This window comes from Fulmarus glacialis, unplaced genomic scaffold (genome assembly GCF_000690835.1).
Source record: "Fulmarus glacialis isolate BGI_N327 unplaced genomic scaffold, ASM69083v1 Scaffold44685, whole genome shotgun sequence".
In the NCBI taxonomy this organism is placed as follows: Eukaryota; Metazoa; Chordata; class Aves; order Procellariiformes; family Procellariidae; genus Fulmarus; species Fulmarus glacialis.
The window spans coordinates 1-19566 of record NW_009211892.1 but is presented as its reverse complement, the minus strand read 5'-3'; the positions used below and the strand labels follow the sequence as shown (position 1 = coordinate 19566).

General features: G+C 38.9%; 1 protein-coding gene across 1 annotated transcript; it reads left to right on the top strand.

Annotated features, from left to right (window-relative positions):
* Window positions 1–847: 847 nt before the first annotated feature.
* LOC104070282 (POU domain, class 2, transcription factor 1-like) lies at window positions 848–18663 on the top strand (the record flags this gene model as incomplete). The annotated part of the gene is made up of 9 exons (XM_009577705.1): window positions 848–994; window positions 4349–4443; window positions 6769–6942; window positions 10680–10821; window positions 13004–13149; window positions 14000–14179; window positions 16835–16940; window positions 17375–17720; window positions 18575–18663. Coding segments are annotated over 9 exons (1425 nt in total), but the record flags the coding sequence as incomplete, so codon positions are not given.
* Window positions 18664–19566: the final 903 nt, after the last annotated feature.

Genomic DNA, 19566 nt, shown 5'->3' with positions numbered 1-19566 from the left:
CTTTTCCAACCTTGATTCTATGATTCTATATTCCTTGATAATGCATAGGTTAGTACTTTCTCTCCTATGTTGGGTCCCAATATAATTCCAACTACGAGTCCCCATTTTGGAAGATCTGGATTTGATAAAATGAGGTACACCAAAGTGCCCAGAAGTTTCTTTGCATCAACAGTGATCAACAAAGTTGATCAAAAGGCACTGTATGTAATATGTGGTGTGACACCCTTCCTTTTTCCCTTTCAGTTGTTTCCAGTTAATCAAATTATGACATTGTAATGGCTTTGTCTTGCAAGCTAACTTCCAGGATATGTCTGTGAGAAGATGAACAGCTTTGGCAGAGAAAAAGCAGTCAAGTTCTTCTTAGATTAAAAAATTCACTCTTTTGGGAGATCGGTTAGGGATGAATTATGTATTATGCTTCTGGGCCAACTTTTAAAAAATTATGCTGAAAAAATTTGCACTTGAATGTTTTTTTTATCTTTTGTTTAATTTTAGACAGTAAGAACTGAACCCCAGATCAGTCCTTGGGGACTGTTGGCTGGCAGGAAGAGTTTTTTGGCTTGGGCCACTATTCATGCTACTCGTAGACATCACAGGAAAAGTCCTGGATGATGGTAGATGCATTTACTTTAACTATTAAAAAAAAAATTAAATACCTCTAAAGCATCATACTTTTGCATAAATCCTTATCTACTTCCATGCAGTCATTCTTTTGGAGCATCATGTAGGTGATTTGTATGCCATATTTAATGCAATAATACCACTGGGCTCTTAGAACCCAAAGCAGAAGGTTAGAAATACTACCTCTGTAAAGTTAAGTATACAAGTACAATATTAATTTTTATAGATTCAAAAAATCATGTAGGTTGGAAAAGACCTCTAGAAGAGGTCATGCAGTATTGCCCAAAGCAGGTCCGACTACAGCAGAGTGCTCAGCACCTCGGCCAGTTGGGTTTGAACATCTCCAAGGATGGAGATTCTGCAACCTCTTCAAGTACCTGCCCCAATAGATGACCAATCATGGTAAAAAAAAAAAAATTTAAAAAAAAAAAAAAATTGTTTCCTTATATCTAGTTGGAGTTTTCCATGTTTCAAGTTATGTCTGTTGCATCTCATTACTGTGCACCCTTAAGAAGAGTCCATTTCTTCTTCTTTGAAGAAAGCAATAGGATCTCACCTTAGTCTTCTTGTAAGGCTGAACAAACTAGCTCGCTTACACGTTCCTCGTATGGGTGTTCCAGCCTGTTAGCCACCCTCGTGGGCCTTGAATGTACAAAATCCAGGATGTCATTGTTTCTTGTAGTGGGAAACCCAAGGCTGAACACACTACTCCAGATGTGGTCTCACAAGTGCCAAATGGAGGGGAAGAATCCCTTGACCTGCACTCTTGCGAATATAGCCCAGGACGTGGTTGACTGCCTTTATTGTAAGGGCGCGCTGCTGGCTCATGTTCATCTTATTGTCCTCCAGGACAGTCTTTTTTCTGCAAAACTGCTTTCTAGCCAGCCAGTGCCCACCCTCTATTGCTGCAGAGGGTTATTCCAGCCCCCACGCAGGACGTTGCATTTTCCTGCATTGATCTTCATGAGGTTCCATTTGTCCAGCCTGTCTTCTCGCCTGTTGACCACTCTCCGTGTATTTGGTATTATCCACAAACTTGCTGTGAATATATTTTTGTCCCATCAGCCTTATTGGTAATAAAGATGTTAAACAGTATTGATGCCAGTATAAGTCCCTAAGGAAACAGCAAAGTTGAAACACCAATATCTCAGCAGTTGCCTAAAAGGTGCAGTTTTGGACTTACACTGTATTTAAAAGGCTGCACTATGTGCCCTGTAAGTTAAGTCACTGAAGTTATCTTGGATCGAAGTGGGGAGCAGTAGTTTCTTCTCAGAAAAAAAATGAAGGTGAAGCTTAGACTAGTACAAGTCATGTCTGAAAAGAACAAAACTGCAGCTGCCCACCCATGGAAGCCAACAAGAGTGCAAAGTGTGAGCATGGCAACTGCCTGAAAAGACAGTAAGTCAGTGGAAGAGACGCATATTTTGCCAAAAGAGTTCAGCTGCTTTCCCCATCCCCTGATCATTACTTCAGTCAGCTGCAGGTTGAACTAACTTGTTCTTTCTCCAGTTTCTGCCTGAGATGCTTTGTATCAGTATTTCTTTAATAGGATAAAATGATGTAGAAACATCAGTAGATTAAACATGTTCAGAATATTTTATACTGTCCTTCAGTGACAATTACTTCAGAACATACGAGTGAGAATAAAATGAGGAAGAGTGTAGTCATCTTGTGCTCTTCAGCAAAAGTGTTATTGCCAGAAAAACATCCTCTGGGATTTCTTTGAGGACAAAAAATCACAAAAGGACAGTCCTAATTACTCTGATTAGAGTCATAAGATCAGTCAGTAACTTGTGATTGATGGTGTTACCAGTGAACTAGAGGTCGAATGTGGTCACTGTCAGCTGCCTATTTTTTGTTTCTTTGTTGATCAGCCGCTCTGTAGTGTCGCTGTGATGGCTTCCCCCTTTCTATTTCAAGTTGTCAGTTAAAATTCACTGTCACTAAATGAAGGTCAAAACCTCTTCATTTAGAGGTGACTGTTCGCTAATTAATATTTAGATTTGGGCAGCTGAAATCATCTTTCAAGTGAACAAATATTTGCATTGTAAAAAGCACTGTGTAACTGTAGTAGGTAGCTGTCTTGGAAGTTCCTTCACTGTGGCTTTTCAAAAACACAGCTGGAACATGTTGATTATGTGGTGCAAAGCAAATTTACATAGTTGTCTGTGCTGTGCTATTATGTTGCATAAGCAGCTGGCTTTATTCTGTAGGTCTTGAGCATTTTGATAGCAACACATTCTATTTAAAATACATATTCAACACTTCATTAAAAAAAAAGGCCCGTAACAGTAGTATCACTGTCAGAAGACAATTCTTCTGTAGTTGTGTATCCCTCATTGAGAATACATTTTCTCCTTCCTACCCATGGTAGTCCCTTTTCATATCTCCTATGGCCTTAACCTCTCATAAAACATCCAGTTTCTCACTCAGTATTTATCAAGTCATAAATTCCTGTGTCCCCTACCTATATTCTGCTAAGATGTAGCTGGTCATGAGTTGTGTGCTCTGATTGATCGGCCAGCTGATGAACCAGAGCAGACCACACTGAACTCAAATTACAGAATTTAAGTGGTACTTACTTGGTGTTCTGTCCTCTGAGTGGCCATAGTGTCCATCTGTTGTTATCGTGCCATTGTTCCCCCATGATTTTAAGAACTTGGTATACTGAAGATGCCTATTAAGTGTAGCTTTAATTAGTCAGGTTCTTAAATTATTATAGGGGAAATTGATAGTCATAGCCAGGAGTTACCTAAAGAATGACAGTAGTATTTTTCACAATAAAATCGAGGGAGTTGACTAACTGTAGGTATATTTTTGTCAAGATTCTTACCGCTTAAAAATACATAAATTTTAGTATTAGAAATGCAAAAAAAAATCAGGTTCTAGTTAAAATATATAGCTGCAAGCATATATCCCAATTTCCTGAGAGATTTAATAAACCATACAAATAGTGGACTGTAAGAGAATTTATTTTTAGAATGACAGCGCATTGTGTATATTGGTTGCATCAGTCCCAACTGTTTTTTAATGTTGTCACCTTTCCATAATAGCAGGGGTTTTCATATATTCAGTGTAATGTTTATTCTATTTGTGCAATTTAAGCAGTATTTAGTATCTTACCCAAGCTTTAAGTTCTGATTTCTCTTCCAAAAGATTCCTTCTTTATTTCAGCCAGGAGGAGGTTATCCGGGCTTGTTTTGTCCTCTGATGTGCTCTGCTTAAGTTTGCCAGAGAAAGTTGTCTTCTTGTTAGGCAGCTGACATGGGGTGATATGGAGAGGAAGGAGGGTGATCAAGGAGCCAAATTTGTGGTTTTGGTTAGTATTCAGTTGTTAGATTTGATCTGATTAGTGTTCAGTTGTATGTGGCTCCCTGATTCTTGGTCAGCTATTGGTTACAGGAAGAGGTTTACCCAAAATCTGCAAGCTGAAAGGGGCAATAAATGATTCCTGCACACAGAACTGGGATAACCGATACCATTACAAACTCCTTTTGCAAAGGACACTAGTACAGACTTCTCTCTTTTAGCCTTTTGTCACCACATATACTTCAGGAAAATGCAAGGGGATTTTGGACTGAAAAGTCCAAAGTCTGAAGATACCTATGCAGGGATGAAATGAAGGCTTGCATTTAACTTTCATTATTTGGCAAGAGTCTTGCTTCACCTCATTTCATGTTGTAGTCTTTTTAAATGACAAACCAAACCCACCCTTTTCTCTCTCCAGGTCTCCTGCAAGCGCAGAATCTCTTAACGCAACTACCTCAGCAAAGCCAAGCCAACCTCCTGCAGTCTCAGCCAAGCATCACCCTTGCCTCGCAGGTCAGGCTTATTTCTACAGTTTATGAGTTGCTTTGAGGTGATTGCAAGTGAATGGACCCTTTGTATTAGTTACCAGAGTAGATATTGTAGCTATAATAGTGAGTTTGTCTTTCTAGATAGATTCAGTGTAGAGCTGAAGGATCAGTAACTTCAGTTTTGTAGTTTCCACCCTAATGTGCCTCTTTTCATACATTTAACATTCTAAATTTTTATTTTTAGCTGAAAATTTCCATGATTGATATCTTGGGTTAATGGCACTAGAGCATCATTTGATTTCTTGCAAGCCTTTCTTGGACAATCTATGAATTTGTGAAATTCAGAGGAGCAAGGTGTGGGCTACCTAAAAAGTTCAAAAAGAGGGTTACTGACAAGTATCTTTTTTCCTAAGGATTGCTATGGTGATCTATCTTTGTTGTGGCCTAGTTGTTTTGCTATTATTGCTAAGTCATTGCCAGTCTTACTAGTTACCTTCTGTGAAAGTGAAGAGGTTGTTAGAAATGCATTAAAATGTTCTGTTAGATATATGTTAAAATATTAAAGCTCTATGATTAAGCTTTGAGACTGTAAGAAAAGCAATTTTAAGGTTGCATGTGCCTGCAAATTTAATTTTGCTTCACTCTGGGTTTTACTGTGCCGTTTAGTTACATGACTGCATGCTGTTTCTCAAATACCATGTAATATCGTATGGTATCTTCCTGACAACTTGGTTACATGTAAGAATTTTTTAGTCTGTAATAAGATGCCTGAGTCTATCAGTCTTAGAAAACTACATTTTCTATTATACCACCTATAGTATTTTTCATGCACCATGTGGAAAACAGAATTTGTCTCACCTCTGTAGGTCATACCTCAGTTAGCAGCATGACTCCCTACTAAAGATCATACTTGGATTAAAAAAAAGTATCAAAACTACAAAGAGAAAATAAATTATATAAAGGGGGTGAAGTCAGTAAAGACATATTGCAGTAATTACCCACTATGTTTAATGTAAATTAAAAAATATTAAAAACCTTTATAGTGTGACACATATAACTGCAATCCTAGGAAGATCATATATGATCACATTATTTCTCAAGTAATGGAATTATAGATCCTGACCTCCCTCTACCATCTGCTGTGCACTGCAAAATACTGCACTAACCCAGGAGAAAAACAACATAAGGAGCTGTGTAAAGAGTCAGCTATATGTAGGCCATTTCTTTTAAAATACCCATTTCTGGACCTTGGCATAGACTTTGCATAGTACTGTAGCGTTGCATAGACTTCAGGCTGTTCTTATTTGCCCTGAAGGAGTCCGTAGTTTCAGAACTGGCCATAGGACTTAAAAGCATGAAGTCGCCTTTACTTAAGAGCCTCAGCTGAACTGAATAGAATTTAACTAGAGTAAATGATTTGTCTCTGCATCTCGGTTCATCTATGGCATGTAAGAAGGTAGAGTTACGCACTCAAAACATATTTCCAATATTCCTGTTGCACATAAAGCCTGAACTGGGCAATACCAGATCTTAATATATTTTGTTCACCTGTGAGTATTTTCTATGATGCTCAGGTTTTTTTAGATTCTTATTATTCCTGTATAGCAAAATGCTCTAGTATGCCAATGTTCAGGAATAGTGAACCTTGTGTAGACTTCCTGGAAAATTAGCCTTTTATATAGAAGAAAAGTGTGACCTAAAAGGAATTGTTTTCTGCAATTACTTTTGCTTAATTTCTCATATCACCAGTACATTCATTCTTACCGTTGCAAGTATCAACAGAAGGGCTAGAGGGGGATCTATTTTTTTCTTACTGAAAGTGTTGAGTCAGTCACAAGAGATGGCATTAGAGGAAACTTGCCATGTTTGCTGCCCCTGTATGTGCTCACTGTTCCAAGATTAAATAGGAGACTTGAATCTTTTGGACTGATGACAATCTGCCACCTCACACAAGCAGTAAATTCAATTTTAAAATGATTAAAAGAGGATGAATGCCAAGCTGTCTATAAATGATAGAACTATATCAAGTAAGAGTGTTCAGCCTTTCTTTGAGCAGCTTCTGTAGCAAGTGAAAGTTGTGGGTTATCTGCTGCATTGAACATCTCTTACTTTTCTTTAATAGGTTCTGACAGAGCCTTTAAAAGGCTGTCATACTAATAGGGTTTTCTGGATTGTGATTGCTCTTTCTTGAGAGGAATGTAAATAAATTGGAGGAACTTCCAGATTGCTGGAAATGTCAAATTCATTGGTCTTTCTCACAGAAGCCTCACATACCTTTTCTGAATTTAATTTTTGCTGATTATTCTTTTAAGTCTGATTTTCATCTTCTCCTTGTTCTCTATCATAATAGCCAGCAACCCCAACACGCACAATAGCGGCAACCCCCATTCAGCCACTTCCACAGAGCCAGTCAACACCAAAGCGAATCGACACTCCCAGCTTGGAGGAGCCCAGTGACCTTGAGGAGCTTGAGCAGTTTGCCAAGACTTTCAAACAAAGACGGATCAAACTTGGATTCACTCAGGTGAGACTGCGTACCTTAGTGCCTGCCGGTGTGGAATCTGAGGTCTCATCTTTCAAGTCTGGAGGGAGACTACAATTCCGCCTTTTCCTAGGAGAACCTTCTTAAATAGGGTTATGCTCTGGCCTTTATGTGGGGGATTTCTAAGAAATAACAGAAAAAGCTGTGCATCCATCTTACTTCCCTGTTGGTTTTAAAGCATAGCCATTTTCTCAGCAGGTACGTGCATTTACCAGCTCCAGATGTCATTGCATGTGCACTATTCATTCTATAGGATGTGAAATGAATGGAACAAAGCACTTTAAAGCTGCCTTCAGAAGTCCAAAGTTCCAAAAATCATACAGCACAATTAACTGCTCTGTGTGTTTAAAAAGTATGTCACAACTGTGGATTTCCTTTGGATGTCAAAGGGGTTTTTATCTCTGAAGCGTATTTTCCTATTAAACATCAATGATTTCTGTATTTAATGCTTTTGCTAAGGTTCCTAAACAAAACCTGAAAGGACTGTCACTTTGAAGTTCTCTCCTTACAGAGGTGAACTGGAGTTGTTGTTTGTTTTGGTTTGCTTAAAAGCTCAGAAATAGAATCATAGAACAGAAGAAAAGTAATCTTGAACATAGTGAAAATGGTTGAATGAGGACTACAATTAAAAGTACAAAGTGCATTTATATGTGCTATTATTCTGTTGAAGGGAAATGCTACTTGGATCCAAGATTTTTTTCTTATTGATATAAAAATGATTTTTTTTCCCCACAAAATTAAAATATTTGTCCAGGTAAACAATTAATTTTGGCAGGAGTCTGTGGTAAGCATAGGCATGTCTTTGCTGAAAGAAATAGAATGCAAATATCAAAGTAGTTATTTAAAAGTCTGAGCTCAGAGCAGTCAATCCAACATATGTGATTTGTTTCCCACCCACCCTCCCCGCCCCCCGGAATAAGTACATCTACTCTAGCTGAAAGTATGTGCTAAAGTCAGATTTATTTTTCTGGCAAAGTCCTAAATGTTTGAAAAATCAGGGTTCATAATGAAAGTTCCTGGCAGCATCTTAATTATAACTCAAGAACAGAATGTTCTTAGTGAAATGAAGTGCATTTTGCTGGCATGTGTGCCTCCTTCTCTCCCTTCTTTCCACTAGAGGGAGGCACAGAAATACAAGTGATGGAAACACACAAAAGCTAGAATAGAGCAGAACAGAATAGAGTAAAATACAATAGCTTCCCTATAGCTTGACTGAGGAGGTTCATGTAGATCTTTAGTTATTATGTTTAATCTGCCCTGCTGTGAGATGATTATAAAGGCTCAACTAGACTTTTTAAGTTATGGGTTAACCTTTCTTTATTGACGTGTTGTGAATTTTCATGGTGAGGAAAAATGAACACAACTGCTCAGGCTTACATTTCAGTGTTTGCTTTTGAGCTCAAAAAAGGGGAATCTTGAGAAAGTGATAAAATTGCATTTCATCGTTCCTATCCTACTCTGAGTTTGTATGTGTATAATTAGGCAGTTCTAATAACTTCTACGTAATTGCATAATTGGATGATAATTAGAGACCCCTATTACTTTGGTTTCCTATAGCTGGATAAATAGACTGCCTTTCAGAGGATAAAAGGAATTTATTTCCAGTGGTACTGTAAGCTTTTTCAGACTCACGTCACCCTTGCCTTTCAAAAATAATTGAAAGATTTAGTTTGCATTGCAAACTAATCACTTACTACATTCTGTCTTGTGAGCAATATAACAGGTTTTGAACTTCAGCAGTTCTGTCTCTTCTCCCACCCTGAAAAGTGGGTGATGGATTTAAATCCTTTTGTTTAATTGTTTTCCTTAAAAATATCTCCACATTTGACATACTGAGACACAGTGAGCATACTGCATCTTAGCATTATTGCAGGTATGTGGCTAATCGGTCAGTACAGATTCAAGCTATGTGAGCGAACATTTTAGACGACGTTATTTTTATTCTGTAAAAGGTATTCTCTACTAGTCTGTCTGAGCTTCTTAACAGACCAGTACACACAACAATGATGTGCTTTATAATCAGTTTCAGTTTGGTACCAGAGCTTCATTCAACCTACAAAATAGATCAGATGTGTACAGCACCTTTATCCTCTGTTCCATCCACGCTTTCAGTGGCCCATCCCAATGTATAAAATTCTCATCCCAATGTGTAAATTCCTTTGCCTACAGCTGAAATGCTGCCACCTTTTGGCATTGAAAACTATTGACAAAGAAATGGTTAACTATTCATTTTAAATCAGATGGCAAATGTTAGTGAGAACAACATAAATACCAGAATTAAATTTAGTCAGGGGACTGGAGCAAATTTCATAACTCTTTCTTGCCACAACATAAGTCAGCTTATCTCTAAAATGGTTTACATAGCCCGGTTTTCTTCTTCATAAACCCAGTAGAGCATCCGTGTTACTTCTCTTGGAATGATTTATGAGTTTTAAAATGCATGGAATCCTGGCATATGGGTAGAGGTATAAATGTGAGTTCCCACATGTTTCCTCTGATTGAAGGGCGTACAAACTAATTGTTCTGGTCGTCTTCTAGGAAGGAAATTGTTCTCTTTATGCAACCTGCACAATTTACTAAGCTTACCAAAGGTTGTTTTCTTCCTCGCTTGGATGTGGCCACTCTGCATGCTATTAGTATACTTGTGTCAAGCTGTGGTTGTGGATCTGACCTAAAAGGAAAGAAAGCAAGCTTTACGCACAATCCGACTAACCCACTTGCAATTAAACTCCACTAACTATGCTCAAGCTTTTCAGTCTCTTCTCCTAGGCTTTTCATTCTTTTTTGTGTTAAAAAAAAAATCTAAATTAAACTACTTTAGACCGAATAGCATACTTTAAAAAGAATTACTTTTTTTTCAAAGGACAGGTTAAAACAAGAAAACATTATGGTGTTTTTAATGGCCACTATCAAGAATGGATTGATTTTTTTTTTAAAAAAACAAGATTTTCCAAGTGTAAACTACATAGAGATGTATATATAGAGAGAGAGAGGTAGATATTAGGATAAGCAGAATGTCTGACAGTTAGCTAAAACTGAGTTTTGAAAAGTAGTAACAGATGTAAAGAGATGATCACCTGTCTGTAAATCTTCTGGATAGCTTTTTGGCAGATGGGTAATGGTAGTGAAGACTACAGTTAATCACTATTTGAAATGGTTCAACTTCTTGTCCGCTTTGAAATGTGTATCTGTGGGGAGAAGTTTGGTTTGAACCTCAGAAGATGCTAAAAGTTCAGATAAGAATATTTTTGCATCTATTTAAATGTGATACATGTTTGTAGACGTCTTTTCAAGAGTGTTTTTCTACTAATTTGAGAACATGAATTCACTGCCTTTCTGCTTATTTGAACTTTTCTTCTTCGGTGTGAGATACGCAGATACTTAAATCTGCTCCTAAAGACAGCTTGGCCTTTACTTACAGAACTAAGAAAAAAATTACAAGTTAATATTCAGTGGAATGTTCTGCTCAGTGATAATGCAAAGAAGACAAAGCATCAGAGATTTCCTGAAAAGAGTTAAACTGGTTAAACTGACTGAGATTTGACATTTCTTTATGATTATTTGCTTTAGCATGAATCTTGGTAGTGCCGAGCAAGCTTCTGTGAAACTGAAATCCCATGCAGCAGTGGAGTAACTAAGAGAACACAAGAATGTGACAGGATTCCTTGCTTTGGAAGTGCCTATGTTAGTGAATCCCTTTTTTCTCTTTCTTTGTCCAGGGTGATGTTGGGCTCGCTATGGGCAAACTCTATGGAAATGACTTCAGCCAAACTACCATCTCTCGCTTTGAAGCCTTGAACCTCAGCTTTAAGAACATGTGCAAGTTAAAGCCACTTCTGGAAAAGTGGCTCAATGATGCAGGTGAATGAGTCTGTATATTTCTTCACCAGCCTACCAAAATCAGTAGGGTTCTGAAAAACCCTGAAAAACTGCTTCGTTTGTGCCCTTATGGTTTTATGAAGCCAGCAATCTTTGTAACTGTCCATGGGACAAACAAGAGTGTAGGAGTAAGTGTCCATCCTTCCTTTTCATGTGCCCATACGAAATTGTTCCAATATGAACTTTCAGAATTGTGTTCTGCAGCCAGCTGAATAATTGCATGGGATGAGGTATAATGTGTGTTGTGGTTTTCCTCCTTCATGTATGTTAATGCATATAACTTCTAATCCTCTTCTAGCTTTCTTTGTCAGATGTGTAGTAGAGAGAGGGTTGCATGGTTTGTTGTTTTAGTAGGCAGAGCTTATTGCATTCATCTCCTCCCACACCCCTATGTGCATTCTTTTCATCTCTCTCCAAGGGTCCGTATAAACACTCTCTTTCTCCCCATAGGAGGAGTTTTTTGTGGGTTAGGTTTTGCTTTTTCCTTCCAGAATTTTTTTTTCCTGGGAGGTAAGTTATTCGTGATGCCAATGTTGGTAGTGTTCCTTTTTGTTTTCTTTTTTTTTTTTCCCCACCAGCAAAAGGAGCTTGGATGGTGGTGCTAGGTGTTAGGATAGAAAGTGTTTAAGAGTCTGTCAGCCAGTTTTTTCTTCCAAGTATACAACTGTACATAGCATAAAACTGATGAATCTGCTAAACAGTTGTCAGGGACGGTGTGTGCCTTCCTATTTTTACCAAAATGAAGAGAACTTTATGCTGATGCCTACAGTATTCTCTGAAATTTTGAAAGTAATTGGAGGCAGTGTTGAAAATTTGTCCTGCATTGAAACAAGGAAGTGTCATTCTGTTGTGCTGACAGGGGTTATCTTTAGGTAATGTAGATCTGTGATAGAAAACATAAAGATCTTCACATTGAGTGCTCTAGTCCACAGGCCAGTGGTCCCCAAACCTTACAGCAACACTGGATGAGTCCAGTGCTGCAAGGAATGTCATAGTTTGCTCTTCCTGCTAGCCTGAAGAAATACTTGGATCTGTAAAGTTAAGTTAAGGACTGCAAACAGTGTCAGGGTCCTTCACAGCCTGGAAGTTGGGAACCATTGTCTTTTGCTCTGATTCAGTTTCATGAAAACCTTTGGAAGAAAGATTCAGATGACTTTAAAGGCTACTTTTAGATAAAAGCAGGCAGGAGGAGCATACCGATGATCCCTTCCATTATGTTACATTGGAATGTTGGAGCATTTATTGTTACAGAACTCAGCTTGCTCTGTGGGGTGTTCAGGATGGAGAGTGGTTTCAGCACATTTTTGGGTGCCATTACTGGGGAAAAAAAAAAATTTAGAAAATAATGAACTGAATGTAGCTTCCCCATTTGAGCCTGCCAGAATGGTCTTAGGCATTGTGAACTTTGACACCTGCTTATCACCCACAAACCCCAGTGCAGTGAGGGATCTGCAGCCATAATTAATAATTTTGTTTAAATTCCGTGATGGAACCTGCCTGTTGGTTATTTTGCACTTTCTGCTACTAAGTGGGGTCAAGTGTGTTCTCTCTTTGCTCGTCTGTGGAGCCAAAAAGATAGGATTAGGGGTTGACAGCTAGAGACCTAGTGAAGGTAAGGAGGGGGAGTTGCTAGCTGTGTAGGCTGTTCGATAGAACTGCATAGCACTGAGTATCTGCTAAGATCTCCAGAGAGAAGAGGCTGAACACTGTGAAGCTGGCTATGAACTTCCTCTCGTGTAGTGCAGAGTGGGTAAAAGAAATTTCAGGCTGCTCGGATTTTTTCATAGTTGCCTGTGACTTACAGCTGTGGCTCATGGATATTAGTTACTGGTTTTGTTCTTTAAACTGTGACTTGCAGTGAATGAGTCTGGGGTGGAATGAGGTAAGGGAGACAGCAACTTTGTATAGGTATTATAAAAGGGATACTGTGGTAGCATACAGAAGCAGAAAGCACCCTCTGGGCTTACTTGTAGCTTTTAAGTTTCAAGTATATGTTGTAATTTACAAGTACAACGATTAATGCATGTGTTCTTCAGAAATCTCTATATATCTGGAATAGATACAGAGCGGGTTTTAACATACCTTGCACAGATGAAGAACACTTGCATTAGACTGCGCTGCATTAAAATAAAATCTCCTGATTTGTGTTACTTTCTTTTTTCAGAAAACCTTTCATCTGATTCAACTCTCTCCAGCCCAAGTGCCCTGAATTCTCCAGGGCTGGGGATCGAAGGCTTGAACCGTAGGAGGAAGAAACGCACCAGCATAGAGACCAACATACGTGTGGCCTTAGAGAAGAGTTTCCTGGAGGTCAGTGATCCTGTTGCTCTGCTCAACCTATAAAGAAATGAAGAAACTTTACTTAACAGTCATATCTGTTAGAGTGAACCCATTAGTGTGCTATTTAGGAAGGTGCTTGTACTAAACAAGGTGAATACAAAGGCTGTGCCAAGAAGCACGCGTCAACGTCTACTTCACTTTAAAAAAAAAAAAGAACGCAAAACCCCTCAAAAAAACTCATTGGTTCTTGCAGTTCGCTGACTTTGTGATTTCACATTCCAAAATACTGAGCCATAGATCTAAGCTTGATATTCTGCACATCAAAAAGAAGAAAAAAAGATTACCCTTTCTGAGGATGGATAAATGGGGTGACAGTCTAAACATACATAATGTGAGGTTTTTAGCTGGCCTTATGTTACTCTTGTTAGGCACTTTGTGCAGCTGGATGGGCAGATAGCCCCTGTAAGTAGCCAGCTCAGTCTACCTATCTTTCATTATAGGTCTAGACAACTTGGGGTTCATTTGACTATTGCCACAGTTAATCTCTCCTATTCCTTTTCGAGAGGTGCTGAAGGAAGAATTTCCTTATCAAAGTCTAGAATTCCTTGAAGGATTAACTCACAAGTCAGATCCCTTCTCTCAAAAAGAAGCATGTGAGCTTAGTCTTCATCAGCCGTTTCCGAGGAACACAGATTACTATTGGTAGAAACATTCCTGTAACTCGGAAAATGGAGGGCAGAAATAGCTATTATGGTCTATCTCTACTGTACCACTGACCACATTCTGGATATAAATGGCCCATCCAGATTTCTGCCTAGCTATAATGTAAAACTTCAGAAGGTAATTTTACAGCTTTTCAAGTACTGTTTTCTTTTCTCAGAACCAAAAGCCTACCTCGGATGAGATCACCATGATAGCTGACCAGCTAAACATGGAGAAGGAGGTGATCCGCGTTTGGTTCTGTAACCGGCGCCAGAAGGAGAAAAGGATCAACCCACCCAGCAGTGGTGGAACCAGCAGCTCGCCCATCAAAGCAATTTTCCCTTGCCCAACCTCACTGGTAAGAATCAAGAAACTGTGTTGATAAAGATCACTGGAAGAGATAGTTCTACTGTGCTCACCGTGGAAGTTGCACATGCTACATCTTCTTTGTACAGCAGACTTGTTCTCACAAATTTATATTTTACTGGCATTTTAAATATCCTACTTGCATACTATATAAGAGAGAGAATGCTTACAAATCAGGCAGTAGTTGGGTCTTCAGTTTGGGTGTTTTATTTAGTCAGCTCGTGAGTCAATATTCTGACTAGCAAATTTGCAGTTAGGGTTATTGCTTTGAAAATACTCCAGATAGTAACTGCAGTTTATATCTGGACTTCCTCTCTTGTTCAGACTTATTTTGTAAAATAATAGTAATAAAAAAATGCTTACAGCTCTACCCCTTCCCTCTTATTTTGGCTGCTTTGATAAGTAGATGAGCAGCAGTAAAACATATCATTTGGAGACTTAAGTCACACAAATCCAATGATACTGTTGTTATCACTTTTAGTCAGGAATGATTTATGTAAAAAAAGACATGGAACAAAGGAACAATTTAGCTAATACTCGTGTAATTAATTTCCCACGCTTGTATTTGCCTCAGGTAAACACAAACTTCATGAAAATAAGAGTAACAAAACACATGCATCAAGGTTCCTTCAGCTCCTTTGCTACCAATGTCCATGGAGGTCTGTTTTCATAAATAGAAACTGTAGCTATTAGATTTCATAGTAGCTATGCTAATAGGAATGTGGTGGAATTTATGTAGCCTGTAGCCGTCCTTTTGTAGTATTTATTCCACCCTCATTACTGTAGTAGCTAATATCTTCCAGTACTTCATTAAATCATTAATTTTGGTGATGTGTCATTCTTTCCCCTCATCCTTGTCTCAGGATATGTGCATGCAACCTTTTGTTTCAGGGGAAGGGATGTGTTAAATGTACATAGTCTTTTTTTTTTTTTATTTCTTTTTTTTTCCCCAATTGGAAAGCAAGGTTGCATGCCTTGCTACCAAGGCAGAACATAGTGAGATTTATGATAGCGTGTTTTAGTAACCATGCAAGTTTACTCAGACTGCAACTTAAGAAAGCTTTCTGACATAAATTTCCCTTTTATTATAAACTGCCATTGTATGTAAGAAATTGAGGTGTTAACCACAGTCTCCATTTTTTCAGTGATGTTTCACTAAGCATTTTCACTCATTGTAAGCTTCTCTTAAGGCTGTGCTACCACTCAAATGGATGTTCCAGCCCTGCTGCCCTAGCCTTCACTGGCTATGTGCTTTGTTGATTCCTTGTGTCAGCTCTGGAGATTATGTGTCCATAGGATGATTGGGCTTAGTTTACTAGTTTGACTGCAAATTAACCATGTGAAGAACAGTGAGAATTTTCAGTAAGGCCAGATAACCAATCTGACTTATAGCCTGGCTGCACAAGTGCTAGGGCTCTGAAGCAGGATTGGAGGGGAATGCTCCTTTTGATGGCAGCCTACTTTTGCATTGGCTGAAGTCAGTCATTGTAACCACGGGGTTAGCTGTATTAATTCTAGGTCATTCACTGCCCTGAAATATAGATTGTGACCTTGGCCTTAACTGTTCAGTGGTCAGATGACAGATACGATGTTTGGGCTGCATTTGTGGGAAGTGTACTATGTATCTAGCTCTTCTTTATTTCATATACTATTTGAGATGGGCGGAAAGCTTTTAGATCTGTCCCAGTTGCCCCAGTCTTGTTTAAAATGCATGAAGCATTTGACTTCCTATAAGAGGATGTGCAGCATGAGAGAGATTTCTCTGATGATAAACTTAAGGTAAGAGAGGGGAAAGGAGGAAAGTTTTAGCCTATATCCTTGGCTATGTTCTCTTGGGCAATTCTGAAGGATTCGTTTCGCTCATTGATGTATAACAGCCTTCAAATATTACTGTCGGACACCATTTCTTGTCCATAAAAAGTCCTTTCTCTCCTTATATTTCATTTTTCCTCATAAGCTGGTTCTTCCAGCTGTAAATCTTTGGTGTTTTTTATCTGTAACATCTTCAGTTTATTGTCGCTTTCTTGTAATAAGCTGTCCACAAGTAAAATTAGCTAATGTTATTTGAATGTTTTAAAATTCAGAGATCCCTCCTCTGGCACAAGGAAACTTATCAAAGTAGAGCTTATAGTTTGGTTGAGTAAAAGTGAGATGTTATTCTGTTTATCCATGTAAACACATTGCCCTAAATACCTTTGGTAATGCTGGGGCATTTAAATAATTTTATCAGAGATTTGGAGTTGAAAGGATGTTTAAACAAGAAGAAAACCCATTCAGAAATAATATATTTTTTAACTCTTTTTATAAGAGTGACTCTATTAAAACAAGGTGGTGTCTTTGGAGGGAGGCAGAGAGGGAGGGCTAACTTGCAGTCCTGAGACAGTATGGATGTAATGGATCTATCTCCCTTCAAATATTGAAAGATAAGAGTAAAGATACTGCTGGTAATTAGAGAAGGTACTATGGTTGGTCCACTGAATGATAAAGTAATGGAATTACAAAAAAGTTAGCTTATATGCAGTGTTTTCCTTATATGCAGTGATAACTTCCTCAGCTGAGGATGGGAAGAAAGAAATCCAAGTCTGGTAGCTAACGCAAATTTTTGTATTTTAACAGTTGAGCAGTTGTATTCTTTTTTGACCTCCAGGTGGCAACCACGCCAAGCCTTGTGACTAGCAGTGCAGCTACAACCCTGACTGTCAATCCTGTGCTCCCGCTGACCAGTCCTGCTGTAACTAGTCTGTCAGTCACAGGTAAGGGCTGATTTCCCTTGCCCCCACATTAACCTCTACCATTTTCCCCCTTTAAGCTCTTCAAAAGGTCATTCACTGGTCACACTGGTATCCCAGGACATTCTTGTCATTGTTCCTTGTTACTCCCTAGGAAACTTCAGTCTTTGTGACCATTCAGTTGACTTTTCTGGGGATAAAATCACAGGTGATGCTGGAATGAAATATGCTATATTCCATTGCTAGGTTCTAGATTCTAGAGCCTCTCAGCCTCCTCTTGGAAGTGTCATTTCATTATAGTCTCAGTTTCTCATTTGGACTCTTGGTGCTTCTTGGTCCTACAGAAATGTGTGTTTGTCTCCTTTTCAGTTGGATGTGCAGTCCAGTTCAGGTGGGTAGTGGTTTCTGTTCAGTCATATCTGTGTTTTTTACTGATCTAACCAGAATCAATCTTCTAGGCACAACAGAAACCACCTCCAACAACACGGCAACAGTGATTTCAACAGCACCTCCAGCTTCTTCAGCAGTGACATCACCCTCCCTGAGTCCTTCCCCTTCTGCCTCAGCCTCCACTTCAGAGGCATCCAGTGCCAGTGAGACCAGCACAACACAGACAACCTCCACTCCCTTGTCCTCTCCTCTTGGGACCAGCCAGGTGATGGTAACGGCATCAGGGTTGCAAACAGCGGCAGCAGCCGCGTTACAAGGAGCTGCACAGTTGCCCGCAAATGCAAGTCTTGCTGCCATGGCTGCTGCAGCAGGACTAAACCCAGGCTTGATGGCATCCTCGCAGTTTGCAGCTGGGTAAGGATGCATTTTCACACCCTTTTAGGTGAGGTGACAGAAGAGGAGAGGAGAATTCTTGGGATGAATTGTATAGACTTTTATGTATCACTATTTTCTGGTAGCTGACTTCGTGATTCTAGTGTCATTTATCTCAAATTCTGCTGGTTTACTTATAGATGGTAATTGGCCATTCCCATCAATGTACACAACTGCTTGTTTCATTTTACGGACGAAAAAGTTGTGTTGCAGCAATGTTGTGATTTGATGTCATCCATCGCACTGCAGAGCTTGACTTAAGAGCTGCAACTTACCAGTGAATCATAGAATCTGTTCTACTAATTCTAAAGTGGAGAGCTAGCCTAAACCCATTTCACACCCCTGTATTCATTTCTCCATCATGAGCAAGAAGCTGTAAAAGATGCATGATCATGTATTGTTGAAGGTTTAGTTTTAAAAATGTTGCTCTGAAGTGACTCTTTGTTTTTTCAATTCCTCGTGATTTACATCTTTCTTACCTGAATTTGGGAGATGATGGTAGCTCTCTAACAAGTGGCAATTTCCCCAAAATACTTTACAAGAATATTTTACAGCAACAATCAATACAAGTCATGTATTTACAGTGCCTGTACTTAAGGCATGTCGCTAACCACACAGCTGGAAGGCAGCGTCTACTCAAGGCATCATGAAGGAAAAACTAAGATAAACTAAAATTAGCCCTTGATCTCTGGTCTTTCCTCCCTCCCCCTTCCCCCTCCCCCCCCTTTTTTTTTTAAATATAATGGTGTACTTCTGAGCAGTGACAACCTTTTCTTAAAAGTAACACTCCTTCCCTTTCTCTTTTGTTTCTTCTTCCATGATCTTGCTTCCTGCAGAGGTGCCTTACTCAGTCTCAATCCAGGGACATTAGGTGGTGCTCTCAGCCCGGCCTTGATGAGCAACAGTACACTGGCAACTATTCAAGGTCAGTGGTATTCTTTTTAATGCCTGTCTGTCATACAACTTGAGTTTACATGCTTTGTTTTTCTCTACCAAAGAAGAACACTGACTCCTCAGTACCAGACATAAATGTTATGGGAGTAAAGGTTTTACAAAATTTAAATGCGCAAATACATTTTATTTATCACAGAGATAAGAGCAGGTACAACTTCAGAAAGGGGATTAGAACTGTATATGATCTTGTAGAGATTTACAGGAGGAATTTAAGATGCTGAATGTGATCTGGAATTTATTTTGTAATCCTCCACCCATTGGCGTGTATCTCCAGCAGGTTAGAGATTTGCTTTTTATAGCTCTTCTAGCATAAGCTTGGGCAGAGTTGCACTGTTTTGAAGTCTGTTAGGAGGGCAGTTCCAACCAAGACTTGATCCTGAATTCTTGTCCTTGTATGTATTTAAAAAGAACCCACAACAAACAACCTACCTCCTAAAGTCCTTATGTAGAACTTTAAATCCATAAATCTTTATTCAGAGGAGTAAAGATTTATTTTGGAAGTCCCACGCAGCCAGAAGTTTCCACTGACTTTAGCAAGAGTTGTTCTCAGACTTAGCATGTCACCTGTAAAAACTAGATCGTGCAAGTGCCTAAAGAGCTAGCTAACCTATGTATTCAAATATCCTCTAAACTAGCTTAACAAATCTTGTTTCCAGGATACAAGAAAAAAACATTTCATGAAGTGTCACAGATAAATGTAGGAGATCATAATCTAGGGCAGACTGAACCCTGTAGACTGTGAGAGTAAGTTGTAACAGTGGTTGTATGTCAACGTTTAAAATGTTACGCTCAAGGTTACATGACCTTCTTCATCTTGTGATAGCTGTCATTTCACGTGAACACTCATCTCATAGAATCATAGAATAGTTTGGGT